Source organism: Globicephala melas, chromosome 14 (genome assembly GCF_963455315.2).
Source record: "Globicephala melas chromosome 14, mGloMel1.2, whole genome shotgun sequence".
Taxonomy (NCBI): Eukaryota; Metazoa; Chordata; class Mammalia; order Artiodactyla; family Delphinidae; genus Globicephala; species Globicephala melas.
Genome location: NC_083327.1, coordinates 1,591,472 through 1,614,806, shown reverse-complemented (window position 1 = coordinate 1,614,806; position 23,335 = coordinate 1,591,472). Strand labels below are relative to the sequence as shown.

The 23,335-nt window shown below is 33.5% G+C and overlaps 1 protein-coding gene across 1 annotated transcript in view; it reads left to right on the top strand.

Moving 5' to 3' along the window:
• EYS (eyes shut homolog) overlaps positions 1–23,335 on the top strand; it is a 1,661,361-nt gene that overhangs the window by 997,787 nt on the left and 640,239 nt on the right. The window contains exon 27 of the mRNA XM_060283543.1: positions 12,110–12,260. Coding sequence (XP_060139526.1) covers positions 12,110–12,260 — 151 coding nt within the window. The remainder of the gene's footprint in view (positions 1–12,109; positions 12,261–23,335) is intronic.

The following is a 23,335-nucleotide window of genomic DNA, read 5'->3' as shown; positions in this document are numbered from 1 at the left end:
CTTGCTGGGTAGAGTTTTCTTGGTTGTAGGTTCATCCCTTTCATCACTTTAAATATATTATGCCACTTCCTTCTGGCCTGTAAAATTTCTGCTGAGAAATCAGCTGATAACCTTAAAGGAGTTCCTTTGTGTATTATCTGTTGCTTTTCCTTTGTTGATTTTAATAGTTTTCTTTGCCTTTAAATTTTGTCATCTTCTTTACTGTGTTTCTCAGTGTGTTCCTCCTTGGATTTATCTTGCCTAGGACTCTCTGTGGTTCCTGGACTTGGGTGAATGCTTCCTTTCCCATGTTCAGGAAGTTTTCAGCTATTATCCCTTCAAACGTTTTCTCAGGTCATTTCTCTCTCTCTTCTCCTTCTGAGAACCCTATAATGTGAATGTTGATACATTTAATGTGTCCCAGAAGTCTCTTTGACTGTCTTCATTTCTTTTCATTCTTTTTTCCTTATTCTGTTCCACAGCAGTGATTTCCAACATTCTTCAGTTCACATATCTGTTCTTCTGCTATTGATTCCTTCTAGTGTATTTTTATTTCTGATATTGCATTGTTCATCTCCATTTGTTTGTCCTTTAGTTCTTCTAGGTCTTTGTTAAACATTTCTTGTATTTTTTCAATCTGTGCCTTTATTCTTTTTCCAAGATCTTGGATCATCTTCACTATCATTATTCTGAATTTGTTTTCCAGTAGATTGCCTATCTCCACTTCACTTAGCTGTTCTTCTGGGTTTTTATCTTGTTCCTTCATCTGGGACATATTCCTCATATTCCATCTCATTTTGTCTAACTTTCTGTGATTACAGTTTCTTTTCCACAAGCTGCAGGATTGTAGTTCTTCTTGCATCTGCTGTCTGCCCCCTGGTGGATGAGGCTGTCTAAGAGGCTTGTACAGGCTTCCTGGTGGGATGGTTTTATTCCTGCACACTGGTTGCTTGAGTTGGGTCTTGTACCTCTGGTGGGCAGGGCAGTTCACAGGAAGAATTTAAGCAGCCTGTCTGTTGGTGTGTGAGGCTGTGTTCCTGCCTTGTTGGTTGTTTGACATGAGGCATCCCAGTACTGGAGCCCACCAGCTGTTGGGTGGAGCTAGGTCTTGGAAGGGAAATGGCACCCTCCTGGAGGGCTCATGCCAATGAGCACTCACCAGCACTGCTTCTGCCAGCATCTTTATCCCCACAGTGGGCCACAGCCTCCCCCAACTCCACAGGAGACCCTCCAATACTAGCAGGTAGGTCTAGCCCAGTCTCTTTTGAGGTCACTGTCTTTGTGTGTACTAGACCTTGTGTGTGCCCTCCAAGTGTGAAGTTTTTGTTTCTCCCAGTCTTGTGAAATCCTTGCAATCAAACGCTGCTGGGCTTCAAAACCATATTCTCTTCCCATTGCCAGACTCCTAGGCTGGGAAGCCTGATGTGGGGCTCAGGACTTTTACTCCTGTGGGAGAACTTCTGTGGTATAACTATTTTCCAGTTTGTGGGTCACCCACCTGACAGATATGGGATTTGATTTTATTGCAGTTGTGCCCCTCCTACCATCTTGTTGTAGCTTCTCCTTTGTCTTTGGATATAGGGTATCTTTTTTGGTAGGTTCCAGCATTTGTTTTTTGCTGATGGCTGTTCAGCAGTTAGCTGTGATTTTGATGTTTTTGTAAGAATGGATAAGCTCACGTCCTTCTACTCTGCCATCTGAAAAAGAGTTGTAGATTCTTCACTGGGTAAGGGATCTACCAAAACAACAATGTCTTTTGACATTCATGCAATCAGCATACTACAAAAAGCTGGGCAGCTATTGAGCCAATCTGCCACATTCTTCCCACACACAAAGAGGTGCAAAAGCCAACTATACTTCATTTAAAAAAATAGTATAGTAGATATTTCATCTCAAGGAAATATTGCTAGCAGTGGCTTAATTGCTGATATATAAAGATAATAATTGAATATACTGTTCTTGATTAAACTTAATGAGTGATCTTATTATTTAATAATCTAATGTCAATTATTTTAATATTGAGTATTGTTTCACAGGTCCTAAATATAATTTAATTGGAACCACAATTGTTAATGTGGGATATTAACTATATCACTGATATTTAATCTCAATCACAAATTCAAAAAATATATTTAGAAAACCATCTCTCCAGTAGAAAGGTCTGACGTTTTAGCTGGGAACAGTCTTTCAGAAGAATCATGACATATGTAGAAAAAAATGTTTTCCACAGAAGAACATAGGGGAAAAATATCTCTTCTCATGCTTCTTAAGAGTATGCATGCTGAAAGAAAAAATCAACTAGAATAATAGTTTAGAATTAGCCAGAAAACAACTCAATTTCATGGGTATTTTCAATATGAAATGCAAAGATTTTAGCTTCTCTTTGTGGAGCTGCCCATAATTGTTAGACAATCTGACTATGGCTCACTGAATGCAAACAGTTACTTTATCAGTAGAAAGACCCATGGGCAGAAGTGTAATCCTGTCCTAACGTGGAAGCTGGAGCCAACCCATGGTCCCAGAAGAGGAGGAAGCCAAGCCCTGGCAGCTTATGGGCTCCCTGTCAACCACAAGCCTCTGCCTTAGAATCACACTCAGTGTAGGAGAGAAGAGTTGGTGTATTTCTAGGAACACAGTTGATGTATAAACTCAAATGCAGAATTGATTTTTTTCTAAGGTCGGTAAGACAATGCCTAAGTTTTATTAATAAACCAAAGATGGACAAATCAAAACTCTGCCAATTAAGAGATCATTTTTTCACTGGAGACATGAAATATAAAAATATCAAGCAGTCACATAACAAGAGACAACAGTACATAATTGAATGCAAAATAAATGACACACTATGGTGGTACTAAATGGTAAAGAAATCATTAAGACTGCAAATATTTGTAACATTTTAAGTAATAAATGAAGCTGAAGTAAACTCCTAATTATGAGTAGTGTTTAAGTGGATAGAAGAGAAACCTTGGTAGGTGGGGCAGGGAAGAGACTGATCTAATTGTAGCAGAAAATTCCTCTTGTGGAGCTGCCAGAGATACAGTTGGTAAGTAAGAGCCTAAATTGGAGGGAGTGGGTACAAGAATTGCAAATGGGGGTTTTCTACTTAGTTCTTTTGGCAATGATCTGCCAGTCAAAGTGTTAAATCTGGGAGTTTAACTCAGTTTATTTTTTTTAAATACAAAATTTTGCTATTTCAATTTTATGGTAATTTCTTTATATTTTTATGGCTAATTAAACAAATTAATGTTGTTTTTAATATAAATATGGTAGACAATTAACAAAGAACACATGTTCAGATTTTATGGGAAGGTTTATCACTGTCAATTAAAAACAAATTTAACATAAGCTGGAAGTCAGAGTAATTGTTAAATCATGACTTTTACAATCTCAGAATAATCAGATTGAGAGTTGATATCCAACATGTAGGAATTTTGTTATTTTCTGTCTTTTTGATTGTTTATTTACAAGGTTGGCCTATTCCATGTATTCCCTCCAGTTTTTGCTAACACACGTGGCAGCTGAGAACTTGTTGCTATAAGATGAGCGGTAGCCATGCAAATAGGAAAACAGTGGGAAACCCACATCGCCACTATGTTCATCATGGATACCTTACCTTTCCTGGCATCTACCATGAGTACCTAAACATAATAGAATTTATGGCATACTAAACTTTTCTTTCAGGTTCTAATTACTGAAGAGTTGTAGTGATTACTTATGTGACTTCAGAGGACAAATATAAATCACTACAAGTTTGGGAGAAGAACAATTAAAAGTAGTTCAAACAACAGGAGTCCTCAAGAGAGTTCTATATATGTTTGTAATTATGAAAAAAAAACCTGTTCTATTCATTTGACCTTTAAAGCACCTTTTGTGCTGATTTTAGAGAAAGCCTTAAGAAGTCTTGATGGAAAAATTTTACACTGCACAGTGTGCTGGACAAACTGTATCATCAGCAAATGCTAAACAATAATGTTGTAAGACTGTTTTCCTGCATCCTGTCAATTCCTGTTAGACTCAATAGGGCACAATCAGAACAGCATTGCCTCCACTCTAATGAAAGATATGACTGCCGTTAAAAGTGTGTCTCTTGAAGAAAATAACAATCCAGTTAGATGAAATATTAGAGTTGCATTTTTGGCAAAGAAAATCTGATGGTCTACATTGTTATGATGAGGGGGACATACTTACCTTTCATCTTCCTTCAGCTACTGGAATATATGTATGAGAAAAGATGATATGCCATCCTGGTATTCATTTACAGTGGGTAATTTATTTCAGAAATGATAATAGCTTTGAAAACAAGAATAACAAAAGCAGAATTTTAAGTATGAAAATGTCTCATGCTTATTTAAAGTCTGTAGTATTAGTATATAGACAATAATGTTCTTGATGGTGAATCAGTCTACCTTGTGTGACAATGAATAGAAGTTGTATTAAAATAATAAAAATCATAATAAATTTCAAGGAAAAACATCAAATGTGATATGCTCACAAATAATTTCTCACCATGATATATGAACTTCAGTTCTTCTGTTCAGATGAAAGGTCATGGTCAGTCTATAGATTGGAGTTGATAGTCAAAGTCTCGTCACCTGACCCACTGCTACTCATGCAAAAAAAAAAAAAAAAAACTCCTTAAGGGATTAAATTCCATGTGGCTAATGTTAATTAAGAAGGACATGTCTTGAGATTCTGACAAAAACTATTATAAGGTCTAGCTCCAACTGAGAATCACATTCCATACTCAATTAACATTAATCCTGCTTCACTGATGTGATTATAAGATAATAGGAAAGCTCTTCCTGTACATTGGGGCAAACAATCATCCCAGGACTCTCCATACTCTAGGTACTAGTATGTGTATCAGTCAGGGCTTTCCCAGAGAAACAGACCCAGCAGAAGATATATATTAGGATAATTATTTCAAGGAATTGGCTTATGGATTGTGGGGTCTGGCTGGATAAGTACAACATCTGAAGGGCAGGCCTGCATGCTGGAAATTTTGGGCAGGAGTCGAAACCACAGTTCACACATGAAATTTATTCTTCTTCAGGGAAACATCAGTTTTGCTCTCAAAGACTTTCAGTTGATTAGATGAGGTCCATTCACATTATGGAAGGTCATCTCCTTTACTTAAAGTCAACTGATGGTAGGTGGGGACAACATAACAAAATGTCTTCACAGCAACACCTAGTTTAGTGTTTGATTGAAAAACAGGGGACTGTAGCCTAACTAAGTTGTCACATAAAATTAACCATCACAGGTAGTAAATTGAGAAAAATTTCAGAAGAAAACTTAGGAATATACAATGTAAATATTAAGAAGCTTATATATTGCAAATCAAATGCTAGAATTTTTCTTAAGAAAATAAAATATGTGTATTAAAATTTACAGAACAGACATATATTGTAGTTTTATAGAAGGGTAAAAAAAATGGGGCAAAATACACCCAAATACTCAATGGTTGGATATTTTAGAAATAAATTAAAGTATGAACAATTACTATACATTCATTAAAATTAATAGTTCGGAATAACATTAACATACATAAATGGTTACATCATATTCATAGTATTATAGTAAGAAAGAAGACAAACTCTGAAAGAGTTTATACGTTACATTTTCAACTTTGGAGTAAATTCTATAATAAAATGAAGGTTTTAAATTGTAATAAAAGAAAAATTGTTCCTTTTGGGTTCAATGGAGGTCATTGTGCTTTTCCTTTTTTATATTTTCAGTATTTTATGAAATATTTTCTAACAAATACTTGAATTGGAAAAACTAGAGCACATGCTCTCTTCAAAATAAAAATGCTGTCAGTCATTAGGCACATAATATATTTCGGACAGTGTCCTGGAAAACTTCTCAATATTCAACACATACTGCAGTGTTCGCCACATACAAGGTCCTGTTCTAGATGTTAGGATGCAGTAATAATGTAAGAAAAAGCTCTCTTCATGATGTTTACATTCTGTAGAGACTGAGCTACCAACCTCTGTACTGAATATAACGTGTTCCACATTTCAAAGTAGACAAGCTTAAAAATCTGGTATTGAACTGAACTCGCATTCTTAACTATAAGCAAAAAAAGTCTGTAATTTGGAAGCGCTTACTGTTATTTACATTTTTCGTTGTATATGTTGTATTTAAATAAAATTCAGACTCTTAACCAACTTAAAAAAAAAAAAGGTCTTTAAAACTCCACTTTATTTCTCTTCTAGCTTTCACCTGCACTCAAAATCTCTCATCTGTAGCATCTACTATTCTTCCCTTTTCTTATTGTAATCATCTTAATCACCCAGAGATCAACTCTGGAGTATTTTTAACTTTAGTTTACATTTCATTGTAGTCTGCACTACACAACTTAGTACAATTGTGTATGAAATTAATATATATGTCACATTTTCTCATTATTCTTCTCTAAGTAGTCAGTTCTGCAAGGATAGAGGTCACAGTTGAATATGAATTAAACACAACTGGTTAAATGAAGGAAAGCAGGTAGACATGTTTCTTCCCATTAGGATAAAATATTCTAATTTGTAATATAACTACTATAAATGTATTTTATATATACACATACATATGTATTTTAGATACATATATGCAGATATATGTGTGTGCACATATATGTACATGTGGGTATACATATATGTATATCCCTTTAAATTTTAGAATATAGAATAACTTTTATTTCTTCATAAAAATGCCACTGACAATTTTTGGAATAAAAAATAGATTATAAATGATAAACATTTCAATACATCAAGAAAATCAGTGAAAAAGAGTTATAAGAGACAATACTGGGCATACTAAACATTAAACTAAATTGTGCCACTACAATAATTAAAGCAGTATAACTGGTTTCAAATATCACACTGAAAAACTATACAATGCAAAGTGAAGAAGCATATGCTTTACATGTAAATTATTACTGTGAAGTGCTGGTAACTTTCAAATCTGTCCATAAGTATAAGCAAATACTTATTAATTGGACAGGAAGAATTTTCATGCAGAGAATATGTTGAAAATACTGATAGATATTATCATATGAATATAAATATAGAACTAAACAAAATCTTTGGCACTCTAACAATGCTGATTGGGACAGTTTCTAGATTGTAACTTGGCAATTTGATAATAAACCCTTAAAATTGCCAATGATTTGCTTCAATAATTCACTTTTAAGAACACTTCTATGAAAATTATTAATTAAGGGTTAGATGACTTTTCACAAATCACAAAATCATTTATTATTTCTGAATCTTAGAAACTAAATATCCAGCAATAGGTTATATAATCATTAAGGAGAATTGAAAAAAAATCTTAATGAAAATGTATAGCTATTGATCTATATTTTATTGATATTGCAAAAACCAAGTGACAAAGATTCCAAATGATGACTTTAGTTGACTGTTTAAAAACAAAATTCAACTGAGTAAATTTTAAAGATCTTACTGGCTTTATTCAGTGATTCATGGATCATGTAGCATTCAACCTAACAGCTAGAAAGGAGATCCAAAGAGCTACACAAGGCAACAGATTTTATAGGCAGAGAGAGCAGAAACAAGGAAGTCATACAAGGAAAAATAGTAGATTGGTTATTGTAAGACTACTTTCTTCACAGGGATGGCAGGGTCTTATCAGGCAGATTATGTAACTAATGCTGGTCAGTTCCTCATTGACTGGTTTAAGATTCCATTTCTGGGAACCTCATATTAAGTTAATTAAAACTTGGTTTGGTGATATGAGGGCTTCACATTAGTGACTCCACTTTGGGCCTGTTTTCTTGTCTTTAACAATTATGTTGGATAAATTTCTTTTTTTTTCTAATTTTTTATAACAAACTTATGTTGCTCTGTAGTCAGGAAAAAAAAGTGAGTTTATATATATTATTTTATAGTTACTCTTTCAGTTATTACAATTAAAGGACAAATAAATATATTTGAAATCTTAATGGGTATCATTTGCTTCATAAAATATGGGAAATTAGTTCATTAACAAAATATTAGTGAATAATTATTATTGCTATTCTAATATCATGAAACAGTACAAGTTATTTTTCCAAACATTAAAATTTAGAGATTGATTGGAATAAAAGTAGCTGTGCTTTTTATTTTTATCATTTAATGAATAAATTCCTGGAAGCTATATCCTCCCAAAGATATTTTTAACAGTTTAATTGTAAGAAATAATTAACACAGAAAGCTTCTTGTTTGCTTCTAGATACAGAATGCAAGAATATCAAGTGGATTCTAAAAATGTTCCACACATTTTTCTCCCATGTTCTTAATATAGAGAATATTATTGATTTTTTCTTTTTTTAATTCAAAACTTTATCAAAGCCTTAAATTGGCTGCCTGGCTACACCAGGTCTTATGCTATTAACTTTATATCATGGTATAAACAGAAGGGTGCAAAAAAAATATCTGTAAATATTTTTTTTAGGAAAAAAAGTACATGCATCATAAGCCTGATTCAATTATTTCATTGTTTTTATTCTATATTCTCTACAAAACAAGCTAAATGTGTGTATGTTTGTGTGTTGTATAAAACCTGACCATATTCACATATATGGAACTCTGTAATTAACTACAGACTTTCCAGGACCATGAAATCATTACTAAAATTGACCACATCCTGAACTATGCAGTCTAAGTCACTACACTTCAAAGATTGAAAAGCAAATAGAGAATATTCAACAAGCTTGATTTAAATAAAATTTAAAATTTGATAAAATTTTATAATGTAAAAAAAATGAGAAAATCCCTGTACATTTGTAAACTTGAAGTACAATTTTGAATAATTCTTGAACCAAAGAAAACATCACAAGATAAATTAGAAAACATTTTGAACAGATGATAATGAAAAATAGAACTTGTTGAATATAACTAAATCTATTCTTAAAAGGGAAAATGTACAATCTTAAGAGCATATATTATATTAAGACCCCTAGAAACAGGAGAGTAAATTAAGCTCAAAGGAAAGTTAAAGGAAGAACATCCTAAAGATAAGAGCAGAAGTTAACAAAGTGGAAAACAGAGACTGGCCACCATCAACAATACCAAAAGCATTCCTTGAAATTTACTACTCCCTACCAATACTGATCTACAAAGCAAATAAAATGGGAAAAGACAAAAATAGCCAACATCACAGGAAAGAGAGCTGTCATTAGAGTTTTGACACCAATAAAAATATAAAAGGAAATTATGAAATATTTTATGCTAATTATTTTCAAAATATAAATTAAATTTAAAAATCTGAGAAAAAGACACAACTTAACAAATTGGACACAATCCATAGATAGCTACATTTATTAAATCCATATTTAATACTTACCTAAAAAAACCTCTCCAAGCCCAGGTGGCTGTACTAGTAAAATCTGTCTTATGTGAAAGAATATTACATAAACTTTCTGAAAGAATATAAGGACAGCATAATCTTGAAACCAACATTTTTCAAGAGCAGTACTAGAGAGGAAATTTGAAGGATGCTTTCTCTCTCTCTCTCTCTCTCTCTCTCTATATATATATATATATATATGTGTATATATATATATATATAATATTAGTATTTCACAGTGTGGTATTGGTACAGGGTTAGAAATTTACACAAATAAAATAGAGATCCCAGGAACACACAGACACACACAAACACCTATTGCTAAAAAAATATAGGGGAGGAAAAAACAAGTAGGAGTACTTACGTACTCTACTGGGTATTAAATACTATATTTTTAGAGTAAGTTTTAAGACAGTGATATATTTACACAAAGATAGAAAAATTGACCAGTGGAACAGAATAGAGAGTCTAGAAACAGACTCATATATATGTGAACATGATTTATGATTGATACATACCTGAGACTATATAAAAAACCAACCCCTAGTGGATTGTGGAGCTAAGTGTCAGTAGTAAAATAGTATTTTCAAAAATGACATAGAAAAGGAACAACAACAAAATATGAATCATTATATAAAAGTTTGATCTATTACCATACATTAAAATTAAGAGCTTTTGATCATTAAAATACACTATTAAGAAAGTAAAAATGTGAGACACTGAAAAGAAAAATAAAATGTTCGCAACAAAAACAGAGCATATATATATCCCAAATATGGAGAACTCTAAGTGATTTTTGTTAAATCCTCAACAGAAATGCATATATATTGCACCAAACAATATACACAAGCATGTTTATATCATCAATATTCATGATAGCACCAAAATGTACAGCAACACTGAAATAAGTAATTTGTAAAATATCAATATAAAATATGTTGAAAAAGAACAAACTGCTATTAAATTCAATGCCAAATGTGAATATGGAAAGCATAATGTTGAATGAAGTTGGAAGGTGTGTGATAAACTATACCGGAGTTGGAGTGGGGATTCTTAAGAGTAAGTTTCTACCTCTTGACCTAGGTAGGGCTTACTTGAGTATAATCACAATATGGTAGTTCATAGAGATTTACCCTTTACCCGTTGCATCATGCATAATTCAATTTAAAAACTTTATGTAAATATACAAATACCACATCTTCTTTATTCATTCATCTGTTGATGGATACTTAGGCTGCTTCCATAATTTATAACTGTAAATGGATTATAACCTAAAAAAATTTGAATCACTATGTGGTACACTTGAAACTAATATAATATTGTAAATCAACTAAATCCCAATTTTAAGAAATGAAACTCTGCCATTTGTTAACAACATGGATAGTCCTAGGAGGTATCATGCTCACTGAAATAAGTTAATCAGAGAGAGACATGAAATAAGTCAATCAGAGAGACACAAATACTCTATGTTATCACTTACATGTGGAATCTAAAACATAAAACAAATGAATATAGCAAAACAGAAACAGACTCTCCGGTACAGAGAACAGACTGGTGGTTACCAGTGAGGAGGACCATGGTGGGGAGAGGAAGGATAGGGGTAGGGGATTGAGAGGTACAAATGACTATATATTAAATGGATAGGCTACAGAAGAGTACCGTACAGCACAGGGAAATATAACCATTATTTTGTCATGACTTTAAATGGAGTATAATGTATAAAAATGTTGAGTTGCTGTTTTGTACACCTGAAACTTATATGATGTTGTAAATCAACTTTACTTTAATAAAGATGGATAAAAGAAGAGGCAGAATGTCACATATTCATAATATAGGATGACATAGGTGAATGTTACATGGGTGTCTTACAATATGAGTATCTCGAAAAGGATTATAATTAAGGTTACTTGCTGGGTAGGTAAACAAATAAATTGACTAGACAGTGGATCTACCAAATTTTTCTATAGTGTTAGATAACAAATATTTTTGGGTCTTCATGTCTCAGAGTCTTTTTTGCAACTATCAACTCTGCCATGAAAGCAGCCTTAGATTATATGTAAAGAAATGTGTGGTTCTGTTCCAATTAAACTTTATTTATAAAGAGGTGGCAGGCAAGATTTGGCCGATGGGTCACTGCTTCTAATACCTGGATTAGATGATTAGTTAAACAGATGGCTAGAGTGAGTGAGACATGCATATCTACAAGTTGAAGCATTTTTTCTCATCTTTCTAAAAAATGGGCACATAAAAATTATTGCTGGAAATCTCCTAATTAAGTTATATTTAGTTAAATTATTTTTTTAATTTTACTTGCTATACTTCTTGCTATGATTTATATTTCCACAACTAATTACTCGCTGCTGTATTACTATTTTCAACCTAAAGATATATAGTACACAAGATAACCATATCTAAACCTGATCCCTTTCAATAATTTTCACTCACAGATAAAATTAACAATGTAAAAAACTGAAGTAGAATATTATGCTCTAACATTGTTTTAGTTATTTTTGAGAAACATCTGTTTATTATCAGGATTTGTTTATTTCATTAGGTGATTGCTACAGTTTGTTGTTTTATTAAAGTTTAACTTTATATTTATGTGCTAAAATCATTGAGGATTTCTAATTTAGAATAGATTAATCTACTTCTGGCTTTGTTGGTTTTATGGTGAGATAATCTATGTACTTAAATCTTTCTTCTTTTGTTAATAGCGTAACTAATTGGTCAAACAGATGTTTTTACAACACATGCTAAAACCATAAATTTCTTATCTAAATGGTTGCAGGCAAGAATTGGATCCATGTAAAGCTGAACTGACTATTCTAGGGAAGACTATAAAAGCAAGAGAATCTATTGGTTATGTACCAGGAAAAGCACTGCCAGAATCAGGGGCTGTCTTTATTGGTGGACTTCCAGATCTTCATGAAGCAAACCAGGTATTTCTGTTGATGACATAAAATATATTCCTTATGTTATTGTATGAAAAGGAAAAGTGGGAAAACTTTAGAAGTTTCCTCGTTAGTGGGATTATCTACATGGTATAAAAAAAATTTTTTTGCATTCTACTAACATATATATTGTCATCCATTCTGCCAAAGTGTACTAAAAGTGTATTGTTCTCATTACTTAGAATTACTCCAGTGTCAAGCTGCTTTCCCATCTTATGGCTATATACATGCATTATATTTCATGGTAAAATTAAGTGTGTGTGCTTTTCTTCACCCCTATGCTTGTGATTTCCCTGGATATATGAGGAGTTGGCTCATATATCCACACATAAAATATGATTCAAGAAATGGAACTGGAACTCCATCCCCCAGTCTCTGCTTCACAAAGGGTTCCCAAGTATAAGAACACTCTCTACTGAGTTCTGTACTTATGCCAGCCTACTCACTAAATCTCCATTTAGGTAATTAGCTCATTGTTATCATTATTAACCTGTATTTTAGGGTGAGAGCTTGCATGCTGACTTAAATGGTATTGATTATATGGTTCCACTTTTTTATTATAGGCCATTACTTTAAAAATTTGACATTGCTTGTTAAGTGTACCAATAGCTTAATGTACCATAAGTGTACCATTTATGGATATTTTCTCCTACTGTATTTATCATTGTACTCTACAGATTTGGACATACTATTTTTATATTTTTGGAAATATAAAATGCTATTATTTAAAATTCTCACAAGTAATATGAATTGGGTATGAATCTACTCACTATTTGATAACTATTATGATTCCATTATAAGTAAACTTTAAAAAAAATCACAACAAATATATATAAAGGACAAAAGTCTCCTGCATAGTTGATGTGACACATACGCCTTGAACAAAATAAGGAAATTATATAACTGTAAGCATATGGAATTTACTTTAGATTCAGCTTTACTCCATTAACAGTATATTTATTTATCATTAAACAGACTTATGGGCCTTTTTCTATTATATTAATACAATTTATTGACTTTTTCCTAGATAAACCAGCCTATAAGCTCAATAAGATTAGAAAATATCTGTTTTGTTTACCTTTCTATCCCCCCAAGGCAAGGATAGTTTCTGTTACATAGTAAGTTCTCAATAAACATCTTTTGAATGAATAGTTCAAAAATGGATTAAAAGATTCTAAAAATTTACGTAAATTTATCTTTAGTCATTTATATTAGGATTGTTCTCATTTCATAATTATTATATATTTCCCAAATAAAAGGCGAGTTTTCATATAGAATTTAATTTTTGTGAGCATACATTAATTAAAAGCAGGTTCTTAAGACTCAAGGAGATACACAAGTATCTCTAATACAGATAGGTATTTACTCTAATTGAAATACAAACAAAATATGGAACCAATATAGAAAAACAGAAAAGGAAGCCTTCTGATCTCCTTAGGGGAGTAAGGGAGTTTGTAGTTAGATAGAGATCTGAGGGATGATCAGATACATAATACATAGACTATCATTGCAGGCAGACAAAACGTCACACACACACAGGCTTAGTAATGGGAAGGCCTAGGAAAGGAAGAGTGGGAGTAGAAGTAATTTATTACTGGGGAGACATGGATTTTAATGTGAATTGAGCAGGAGGAAGGCTTGTTGTTGGAAAATTCATCACGCAGTCTGAGCACAATGGATCCTGAATGAAATACAAAAAAGTGCATATTTATAGGCTGGTGCCTGGAGGAACCATTTAAGAAGTTTGAACAAGGAGTGGCATGTAGTTTTCATTCAGGTAGCAACAAAAGTATAGGATTGAAAAGGTTTAGACTACAGGTCAAGAATTGGTAGTTAGTCAATAAGAATAATTAAACAAGAAATGATGCTGTGCAATAAGACTGAGAGGATGACTGCAGAAGCCAAGGTATTTGTGAATAATTATAGATACGAAGATAGAAAACTTCAGAATTTGAATGACCAGGTTGGCTTATGTAAGCAGAGAATTCATGTGGAAATCACAAGTTTGTTTACAGGAACAGATGGCAGGTTCATTTTGGTAGTTGTTACTTTGGGCAGGGATAATTTTCAAATATTTTTAACAACTGGCTTGCAAATATCACTACCTCATCAGTTCTTTGCATCATTACATTCCTGCTGCACATCATCTATATTAGCAGAACATTGTGACATAGAATAATTCATTTGAAATATGGGCCTTGAGTGATGCCAGCAACACAGTATAGTGAGATGCTCTGTCTCTCCCCTTCAATCTACAACTAGTAAACTATCCACAACTCAACAAAGATGCTTCTGCCCAACAAACCAGGATGCTGGAGAATTCCTCACATCTGTCTATCTAAAGGAGCATGGACTGGAACACACACAGGAGGCAGAACCAGGGGAATGGCAGAGGCAGTGCCTTCAATCCTGGCCCTCTAGCCATGGCAGCTGAGCCTGCAGCTGCAGAGAATCCAGGAGCAGCAGGGAAGGTGGCACAGGTGACCCAGGCCCCCAGGCACAGGCAACAGAGGAGCAGCAGCAGCAGGGTCAGGGACCCCATCCCCACAGCTACAGAGACATCTCCACTTCCAGTACCCACCCACCTACAGTGGCAGAGCCTGCAAACTTAACACTGGTCATGGCAGAGGTGCCCAGATTCCCTACCTTTCTTCCCACTGAGACAGTAGAGCCTGTGGCGATCCCAGACACAGAGGAAGAGCCCACCATCCTGGACCCCAGGTGGCAACGACAGTGACATTGACAGCAGGAAGGCACCAATGACCCTGGAAGCATAAGTGGTGGTAACAAGGGCACAGGAATACACCTTTTGCAGAGGCCATGGAGGGTGAAAATTACTGACTCTCAAGTATGACCAGATGGAGGGTGAAAATTACTGACTCTCAAGTATGACCAGAGGCGGCTCAGGTGAGAGAAATTGAAAACTTATGCTATATCAATGCCTACTGCAACAACAAAAAAGACCTCTAATTTCTCACCTATTGAATCAATAGAATCAAGTAGAGAGAGGCTTCAAATGCATCATCTTAGGAACAAATCATCAAGCACAATGAAGAACCACAGTAACACTGTACCACAGAAAGAAAATTACTATTCTCCATAAACCAAACTTAGTGACACTGCATATTGCAATTTGATAGAGATTTCAAAATATTTGTCATGAAGTAAAGCAATGAGCTACAAGACAACTCAGAAAGCAGTTCAGTATGCTCAGGAAAAAAATCAATGAACAAAATGAATCCTTTACCAAAGAGATTGAAACTCTATAAAAGAAACAGACAGAAATTCTGAAACTGAAGAAATTGACAAACAAGATGAAGAATGCATTAGAAAACATTAGAAACAGAGCAGACCATATGAAAGAAAGAATTAGTGAGTTTGAAGTTAGAAATCTAGAATGATACAAGTAGAAGAGTGAAAAGAATAAGGTATAAAATAAAATGAGGAAATTCTATGAAACATATCTGAGTCTTTTAGGAAGAGCATTAGGGTAACAGGCGTCCCAGAGGAGAATAGAGGGGGAAGGGAGCAGAGAGTTAATTTAAGCAAATAATACCTGAGAACTTTCTAAACCTGGGAAAGAAACTGGATATACATGTCCATGAAGCTAAGAGAATACCTAGTTACTGAAATGCAAAAAGACCTCTCCCAAGACAGACTATATTAAAATTGTCAAAAGTAAATATGGCAAAGAAAGAATTTTAAAAGCAGCCAGGGAAAAAGTTATGATAACCTACAAAGGAACCCTCATTAAGTTATCAGCAGATTTCTCAGCAGAAGAATTACAGGCCAGGAGGGAGCATAATGATATTCTCAAAATACTGAAAAACAAAACCTGTCTTACAAGAATACTCTATCCATCAAGGTTGTCCTTCAGATATGAAGGAGAAATAAAGGCTTTCCCAGAGAAGCAAAAGCTGAGGGAGCTCATCAACTCTAGCCCTGCCTTAAAAGAAATGTTGAAAGGAGCTCTGCTACCAGAAAACAAAAAGTCAAAAGTACGTAAAACAATGAATAAGGTGATAAATAGACAATAAGAATAAGAAAATTGCAATTCTATATCAGAATAGGTTTATAAACGCTTTATTATAGCATAAAGTTTAAATGACAAAAAAGAGAAAAAATAACTATAGCTACTTCAACTTGGTAACAAACTTACAACATAAAAAGGGAAAATTTGGAAAACAACAACAGAAAAGGGAAAGAGAAGATAGACAGAACCAGTATAGGTAAATGAAGATAAGATGCTATCAGCAGAAAAAGGACTATTTTATCTATACAATGTTTTATACAAACCCCATCGTAACCACAAAACATAAATTTAGAGCAGAGACATAAAAAAAGAGAAAACAGAGAAAATCATCATAGAAAACCACAAAACCAAAAGAACAGACAGAAGCCCAAGTAATAAGAAACAATGGAGATATAAAGCAAACAGAAAACAAAAGATCAAATGGCAGTAATAAGTCCTCATCTATCAACAATCACCCTAAATATAAATGGATTGAATTCATCAGTCAAAAGACACAGAGTGGCTCAGTAGATTAAAAAGCAAGACTGACTGTATGCTGCCTTCAGGAGACTCACCTCAGCTCTGAAGACAAACATAGGCTCAAAATGAAAGGATGGATAATGGCAGCCAAAAGAAAGTAGGTGTAGCCACACTCATATCAGAAAAAAAATAGACCTCAAGTCAATAAGCATAACAGGCAAAGATGAATGCTATAGAATGATAAAGGGGAAAATTGATCAAGAAGACATAACACTTATTATATATGCACCTAACATAGGAACACCAAAATATGTGAAGCAATTATTAACAAACTTAATGAGAGAAATTGATAATAATAGTAGGGGAATTTATCACTCCACTTACATCAATAGATAGATCATCCAGACAGAAGGTCAACAAGGAAATAGTGGTCTTAAATGAAACATTAGACTAGATGGATTTGATAGATCTGCACAGAACATTCCATCCAAATGTAGCAGAATACACATTTTCCTTAAGTGCACATGGAACTTTCTCAAGGATAGACCACATGATAGGACACAAAACAAATCTCAATGCTATTAAGAAGATTGAAATCATATCAAACATCTTTTATTATCACAATGTTATGAAACTAGAAATCAACTATAAGAAGAAAGCTGAAAAAATCAGAAACATGGGGAGACTGAAAACATGATACTAAACTATTGTGGGTCAACAAAAAAATCAAAGAAGGAATCAAAAATTACCAGAAGACAAAAGAAAATGAAAATACAACATATCAAAATCTATATGATACAGCAAAAGCAGTACAAAGAGGGAAGTTTATATCAATACAGGCCTATCTCAAGAAATAAGAAATATCTAAAGTAAACAGTATTACTGAAAGGAACTAGAAAAAGAACAAAGCCCAAAGTCATAGAAGGAATGGAAAAATAAAGATGAGAGTGCATATAAAAGAAATAGAGACTTAAAAGACCATTGAAAAGATCAATGAAAATAAAACGTTGTTCTTTGGAAAGATAAAAAAAGTTGACAAATATTTAGTTAGACTCACAAAGGAAAAAAAAAAGACTCTGTAAATAAAATCAGAAATGAAAGAGAAGAAAGTACAACAGATACACAGAAATACAAAGGATTATAAGAGAACACTACGAACAACTATATGCCAACAAATTGGGCAGCCTATAAGAAGTGGACAAATTCTTAGTATCATACAACATTCCAAGATGGAATCATAAAGAAATAGAAAATATAAATGAATGAATCCATTACTAGTAAGGTGATTGAAACAGTAACCAAAAACTTCCCCAAATATAAAACTTTAGAACTTAATAGCTTTACAGATGAATTCTACCAAACATGCAAAGAATTTATATCTACCTTCCTCAAACTCTTCCAAAAAATTGAATGAATGCTTCCTAACTTATTTTAGGAAGCCAACATCACCTGACATCAAAACCAGACAAGAACAAAGCACAAAAGAGAAAATTACATGCCAATATCTCTGATGAATGTAGGCTCTAAAATCCTCAACAAAATGTTAGCAAACCAAATACAACAATACTTTAAAAGTATCATACACTATGATCAAGTGGTATTTATTCCAGGAATACAAGCAGGTTTCAACATAAAAAAAGCAGTCAATATCATACACCACATTAGTAATGATCATCTCATATGATCATCTCAATAAATGCAGAAAAATCATTCAAAAAGATTCAATGCCCACTTATGATAAAAATTCTCAATAAGATGTATATAAAAGAAAAGTACCTTAAGGTAATAAAGGCCAAATATATCACAGCTAACAACATTCTCAACTGTGAAAAATTGAAAGATGTCCTAAAATAAGGAACAAAACAAAGATGTACACTCTTACCACATTTATTCAATACAGCATTGCAAGTTCTAGCAAGAGCAATTAGGCAAGAAAAAGAAATAAAGGCACTTAAATTGGAAAGGAAGATGTAAAATTGTCACTATTTGTGCATGACATGATTTGATATATAGAAAGCTGACCAAAAAACTATCAGAAGTAATAAACAAATATAGTAAATTCAAAGGGTACAAAATCAATAAACAAAAGTTGGTTGCATTTCTACATGTTAAAAGTGAGCTAGCAGAAAGATAAATTAAGAAATCAATCCCATTTACAATCACAACAAAAATAATACAATACCTAGCAATAAATTTAGCCAGTACACTGAAAACTGTAAGACATTGTTGAAAGAAATTGAGGGCACAAATAAATAGACAGATGTCTCATGCTTATAGATTGGAAGAATTAACATTGTTAACATGTCCATATTATACCTTTATACCTTTAGGTATAAAGGAATCTACAAATTCAGCGCAATCCCTGTTAAAATCGCAAGGATATTTCTCACATATATGAAACAAAAATATTTTAATTTATATGGAACCACAAAAGACCCCAAATAGTCAAATCCTGATTTTAAAAAAGCACAAAGCTGGAGGTATCACAGGCCCTTATTTCAAACTAAATTATAAAGCTCTAGTAATCAAAACAGTATGTTATTGCCAGAAAAGCAGATACATAGATCAATGGAATAGAACCGAGAGCCCAGTAATAAACCTACACATATATGAACAATTAATCTATGACAAAAGAGGAAAGAATATACAATGGGGAAAATATATTTTGAGTAAGAATAAATGGAATAGAAGAAGCAGCAGTGATTTTAGATTACTTTTACTGGAAGCTAGTTAATAGAGAGAGAGAGAGGTTATAATCTAGGGGAGGACAGAGTGTCAAAGTAGAGTTCTGACTATAATCTACAGACTTTTTCTCCTAAAATCTTGTTTGAGAAGATTGGAATTTACTAAAGGATTGTCTTACTAAAAACTTAAATGTGTCCTGTGATGTAAAGCAACAAGACATTTGTTGCAATCAAATTTAGAGGGAACTCAGTGTGTGGACCATTAAAGTTACATTGAAATTAAAAGGAACAGCCAACTCTAAGCAGGTTTCACCTCCTTGTTAAATAAGCTATATTTGAAAGATTTTATGTCAGCCCCTTGTTGATTTTTACTTTTTTTTCTTAAATATTATTATGTCATTGTAACTGTATGTATGTGAGCAAGTGAGTTTGTTTGTGATATATACTTATATTATTAAACAGACTATAAAATATATCCATGTAATACTTAGAAATCATATGATAAATCAGAAAAAAAGAAAGGAAAGCTAACTTTGTGAATTTGTGTGCAATGTAACCCCTCTGAATATCATGTAATTATTGTGTTCTGATTCAAAGCTTCTGTTTAAGCCCAGTGGGTTGTCAGTACTCAGAAAATTAAAAACAACAGGTTTGCAGTATAAAACACTAAGGAAGATAACAATAGTTGATTCCTCTAGCCAATAAGTGCTAAGCTAAAATTATTCTCCTGACTCCAAGTTTCCAGTAGTGTTCTTCTGTACTGGCCAGAGCCCCTCCACATGATAAAAGTTCCTAATCAAATGTGTATGTGCTAACAGGTTTAATGCTTCCTTTAACAAAAACACACAGATCTCAGTATGTGAGGAGAGAATGAAACAGACATATTCAATTTTTTGCCTGAAGTGTGAAAAATTCTGTGTCCCCTAATGACCATAATGGTGATAACTTCCATGGTCCAAGAGTAAATTCCCCCTCTCTGGAGGTAGGAAAACACTTTCCTTGGTAGTGCTGTAATTACTTATACTTCTCAGTACATGGACTCCTGATTTTGGGTCCAAGTTGCTTAAGGACAACAAACCTTAATCCCAAATAAACGCAGACCAAGTTACAATATTACCAACTGTTCTCCTTGCTAAATATAAAAGCAAATAAAATAATTATACAAGTAAATAAATATTATTAATCCATTAGAAGATTTTTTTTCTCTTTCTACAGAAACTGATAACATAAAATGTGTTCTGGAAAGATGCTAGTTTTCTTTTTTTTTTTCACATTCAAGTCAATTACTAATATTAAAAACAGAATATATGACGGCATGTACTCTTTTAGAGGATTGTAATTTTTGAAGAATCAAAGACTGACTTAGTCCATTTGGGCTACTATAACAAAATACCATAGACTGGGTGGCTTAAACAACATTTATTTTTCACAGTTATGAAGGCTGGGAAGTCCAAGATCAAAGTGCTAGTTAACTGAAATTTGATGAGAGCCTATTTTCTGGTTCATAGACACATGTCTTCTAGCTGTGTCCTCACACTGGCAGAAGGAACAAGAAAGTTCTCTGGAGTATTTTCTATAAGGGCACTAATTCCATTAATTATGACTTCACTGTCATGACCTAATCATTTCCCAAAGGCCCCTACCTCCTAATACCAACATATTGGGGGGCTAGGATTTCAACATACAAATTTTAGGGGAATGCAAATATTCAGTCCATAATAGTGATTGATTTCAAGAATCTAAACAAACATTTTAGTTTTTAATTTTAACATAGTAGAAGAGTTTAATAATTTTAAAAATTTTAAATGAATCCCTTGAGAAAACAAGAACACTTTGGTAAAGCAAATAAGTATTATTGCTTTATGTACATTCAAAACATTGATTTGCATATTTAATAACTAACTTGTTACAAATACATACACTTTTACAAAAAATACTGTCAATCATCAGCCATGAAAATATCTTAGCCAAAAAAGTTATTGTTAGATTAATAGTCTAAGACAAAGACGGAATTCTCTTTTAGAAGTTGTGATGGATTCCTGAAGAATAAATGAAAAATTCACCTAAATTATCAATGTTTCTCTTTCTGTAGAATATTTTGATGTCTTATGTTACTCGTCATAGCTTACTATCAGTTTAGAGAGGTAATGACACTTCAGTAAATTGTTTATAATACACGTTAGAGGATGCTTGTCAGGCTTTCTGAGTTCTTCCAAGACACTTGTTAGATGGACACAATGTAGTCAAAAATAAATTGGAACACATTAGTGAAAAAAATCAAGAAAGATGAAAACATTCAACCCTTTTGTGTTCTGTAAATGATGAAAAAAAAGTTAATCCCTAGTCTGTCCTCATTTTCTGTCCATTCAATCTTGAAAACGGAATCACTCTATGGTAAGCAGAGTCCTTTAAATAGGCACATCTCTGACAAACGTAAGAAAAATAATAAAGACATCAAGGTTTCATTGCAACATTCTAAAATTCACTGTTGTAAGTCATTCATTCATTCATCTGACATCAATGGCACCTGCCCACAAGTCAACAAAATATCAGATGCAGACCAACTTAATGAGAATTATTTCTCATTCCTTGCAAATATAAGAACCACTTTTAATTTATTCCCACATGAAGGCTGACTTTCTTAGCCAGCAACCCATTGTGGACTCAGCCTCACTTTGTGGTACAGCACAAACTGTCTCCTACTCAACAAGACAGATTCTCTTTCTACACCGGCTGCTTTTCCATTTTTTGCTCTGACCCATCTCTTTATCAGCTCTGCATATATTTTTTGCTATTCTTGCAAAACTCTGACTGTCTGAAATCTGGGAGGGCCTGTCTTTCAGTCTTCCCCCACTCCAGATTCTTTCTTATACTCTTAGGATCTCTTCTTAATTCTTCCATTAGTGTGTGTTTCTAGTTTTGAAAAGTTCTCCATGATTTTAATCATAGTTTCTTTTATTCAAGAGCACTGGCTTATACTCACCATCATGTCTACTTCACCTTAATTATTTAATCTCATTACAAAAATGTACAAGGTATTATTTCAATATTTTTGAATAAATACCCAGAAATGGGTTGCTCCATATTGTTTTCTACAGCAGCTGTACCAGTTTGCATTCCCATCAATAGTGTACATGGGTTCTAATTTCCCCACATTCTCACCAACATGTGTCATTTTATATAGACGTATATCTAATATACATATCTATATATATGTAGATATATCCAGAAAAGGCCAGTACCAAACCCAAGTTCAGCTGCTCACCACTGGAAAGACCAATACTTGAGAGACAAGTGTTGGTGGAAAAGGAAAAGTTGCTTTATTCAGGAGGTCAGCAACCTGGGAAGGTGGCCAACTAATGTCCTAAGAGCATCTCCAATTGCCAGTTAGGAGACAAAAGTTTTAAAGGCAGTGAGAGGGAGGGAGCTGCAGGGGGCATGATTAGCTTGTGCACAATTCTCAGATTGGTTGGCATCAAGATTAATTTTCAAGCATTACCAATCTTCTGGTTTCAGCCAGTCTGGAGTCTATGTGCTTGCAGTCAGCAGTTTTCAGCTGGCAGGGATCTGCTTCCTATAAAAACAACTTAGGAATGTGTGTCAGACTTTTATCTCTGTCTTTCATGGAACTGGGAGTTTGGTGAATCTGTTATGTGACTGGTTTATAATCTAAATTTTTCCAGTTTCCCAACCCAATGAGTGTTCTTTGTTTTTACATCTTCACATTTCCTAATTACTAACTCTTGAGTCAGTATTTTGAGACTCAGGGGAAACCTAGGAGACTAAAGCAAAAGCCTTTTACTTCAAAGGACAGGGACACAGGGCCTTGTATGTGGTTTCAGGAGCCATTCTAACAGGTGTGAGTTGATGCCACATTGTGGTTTTGA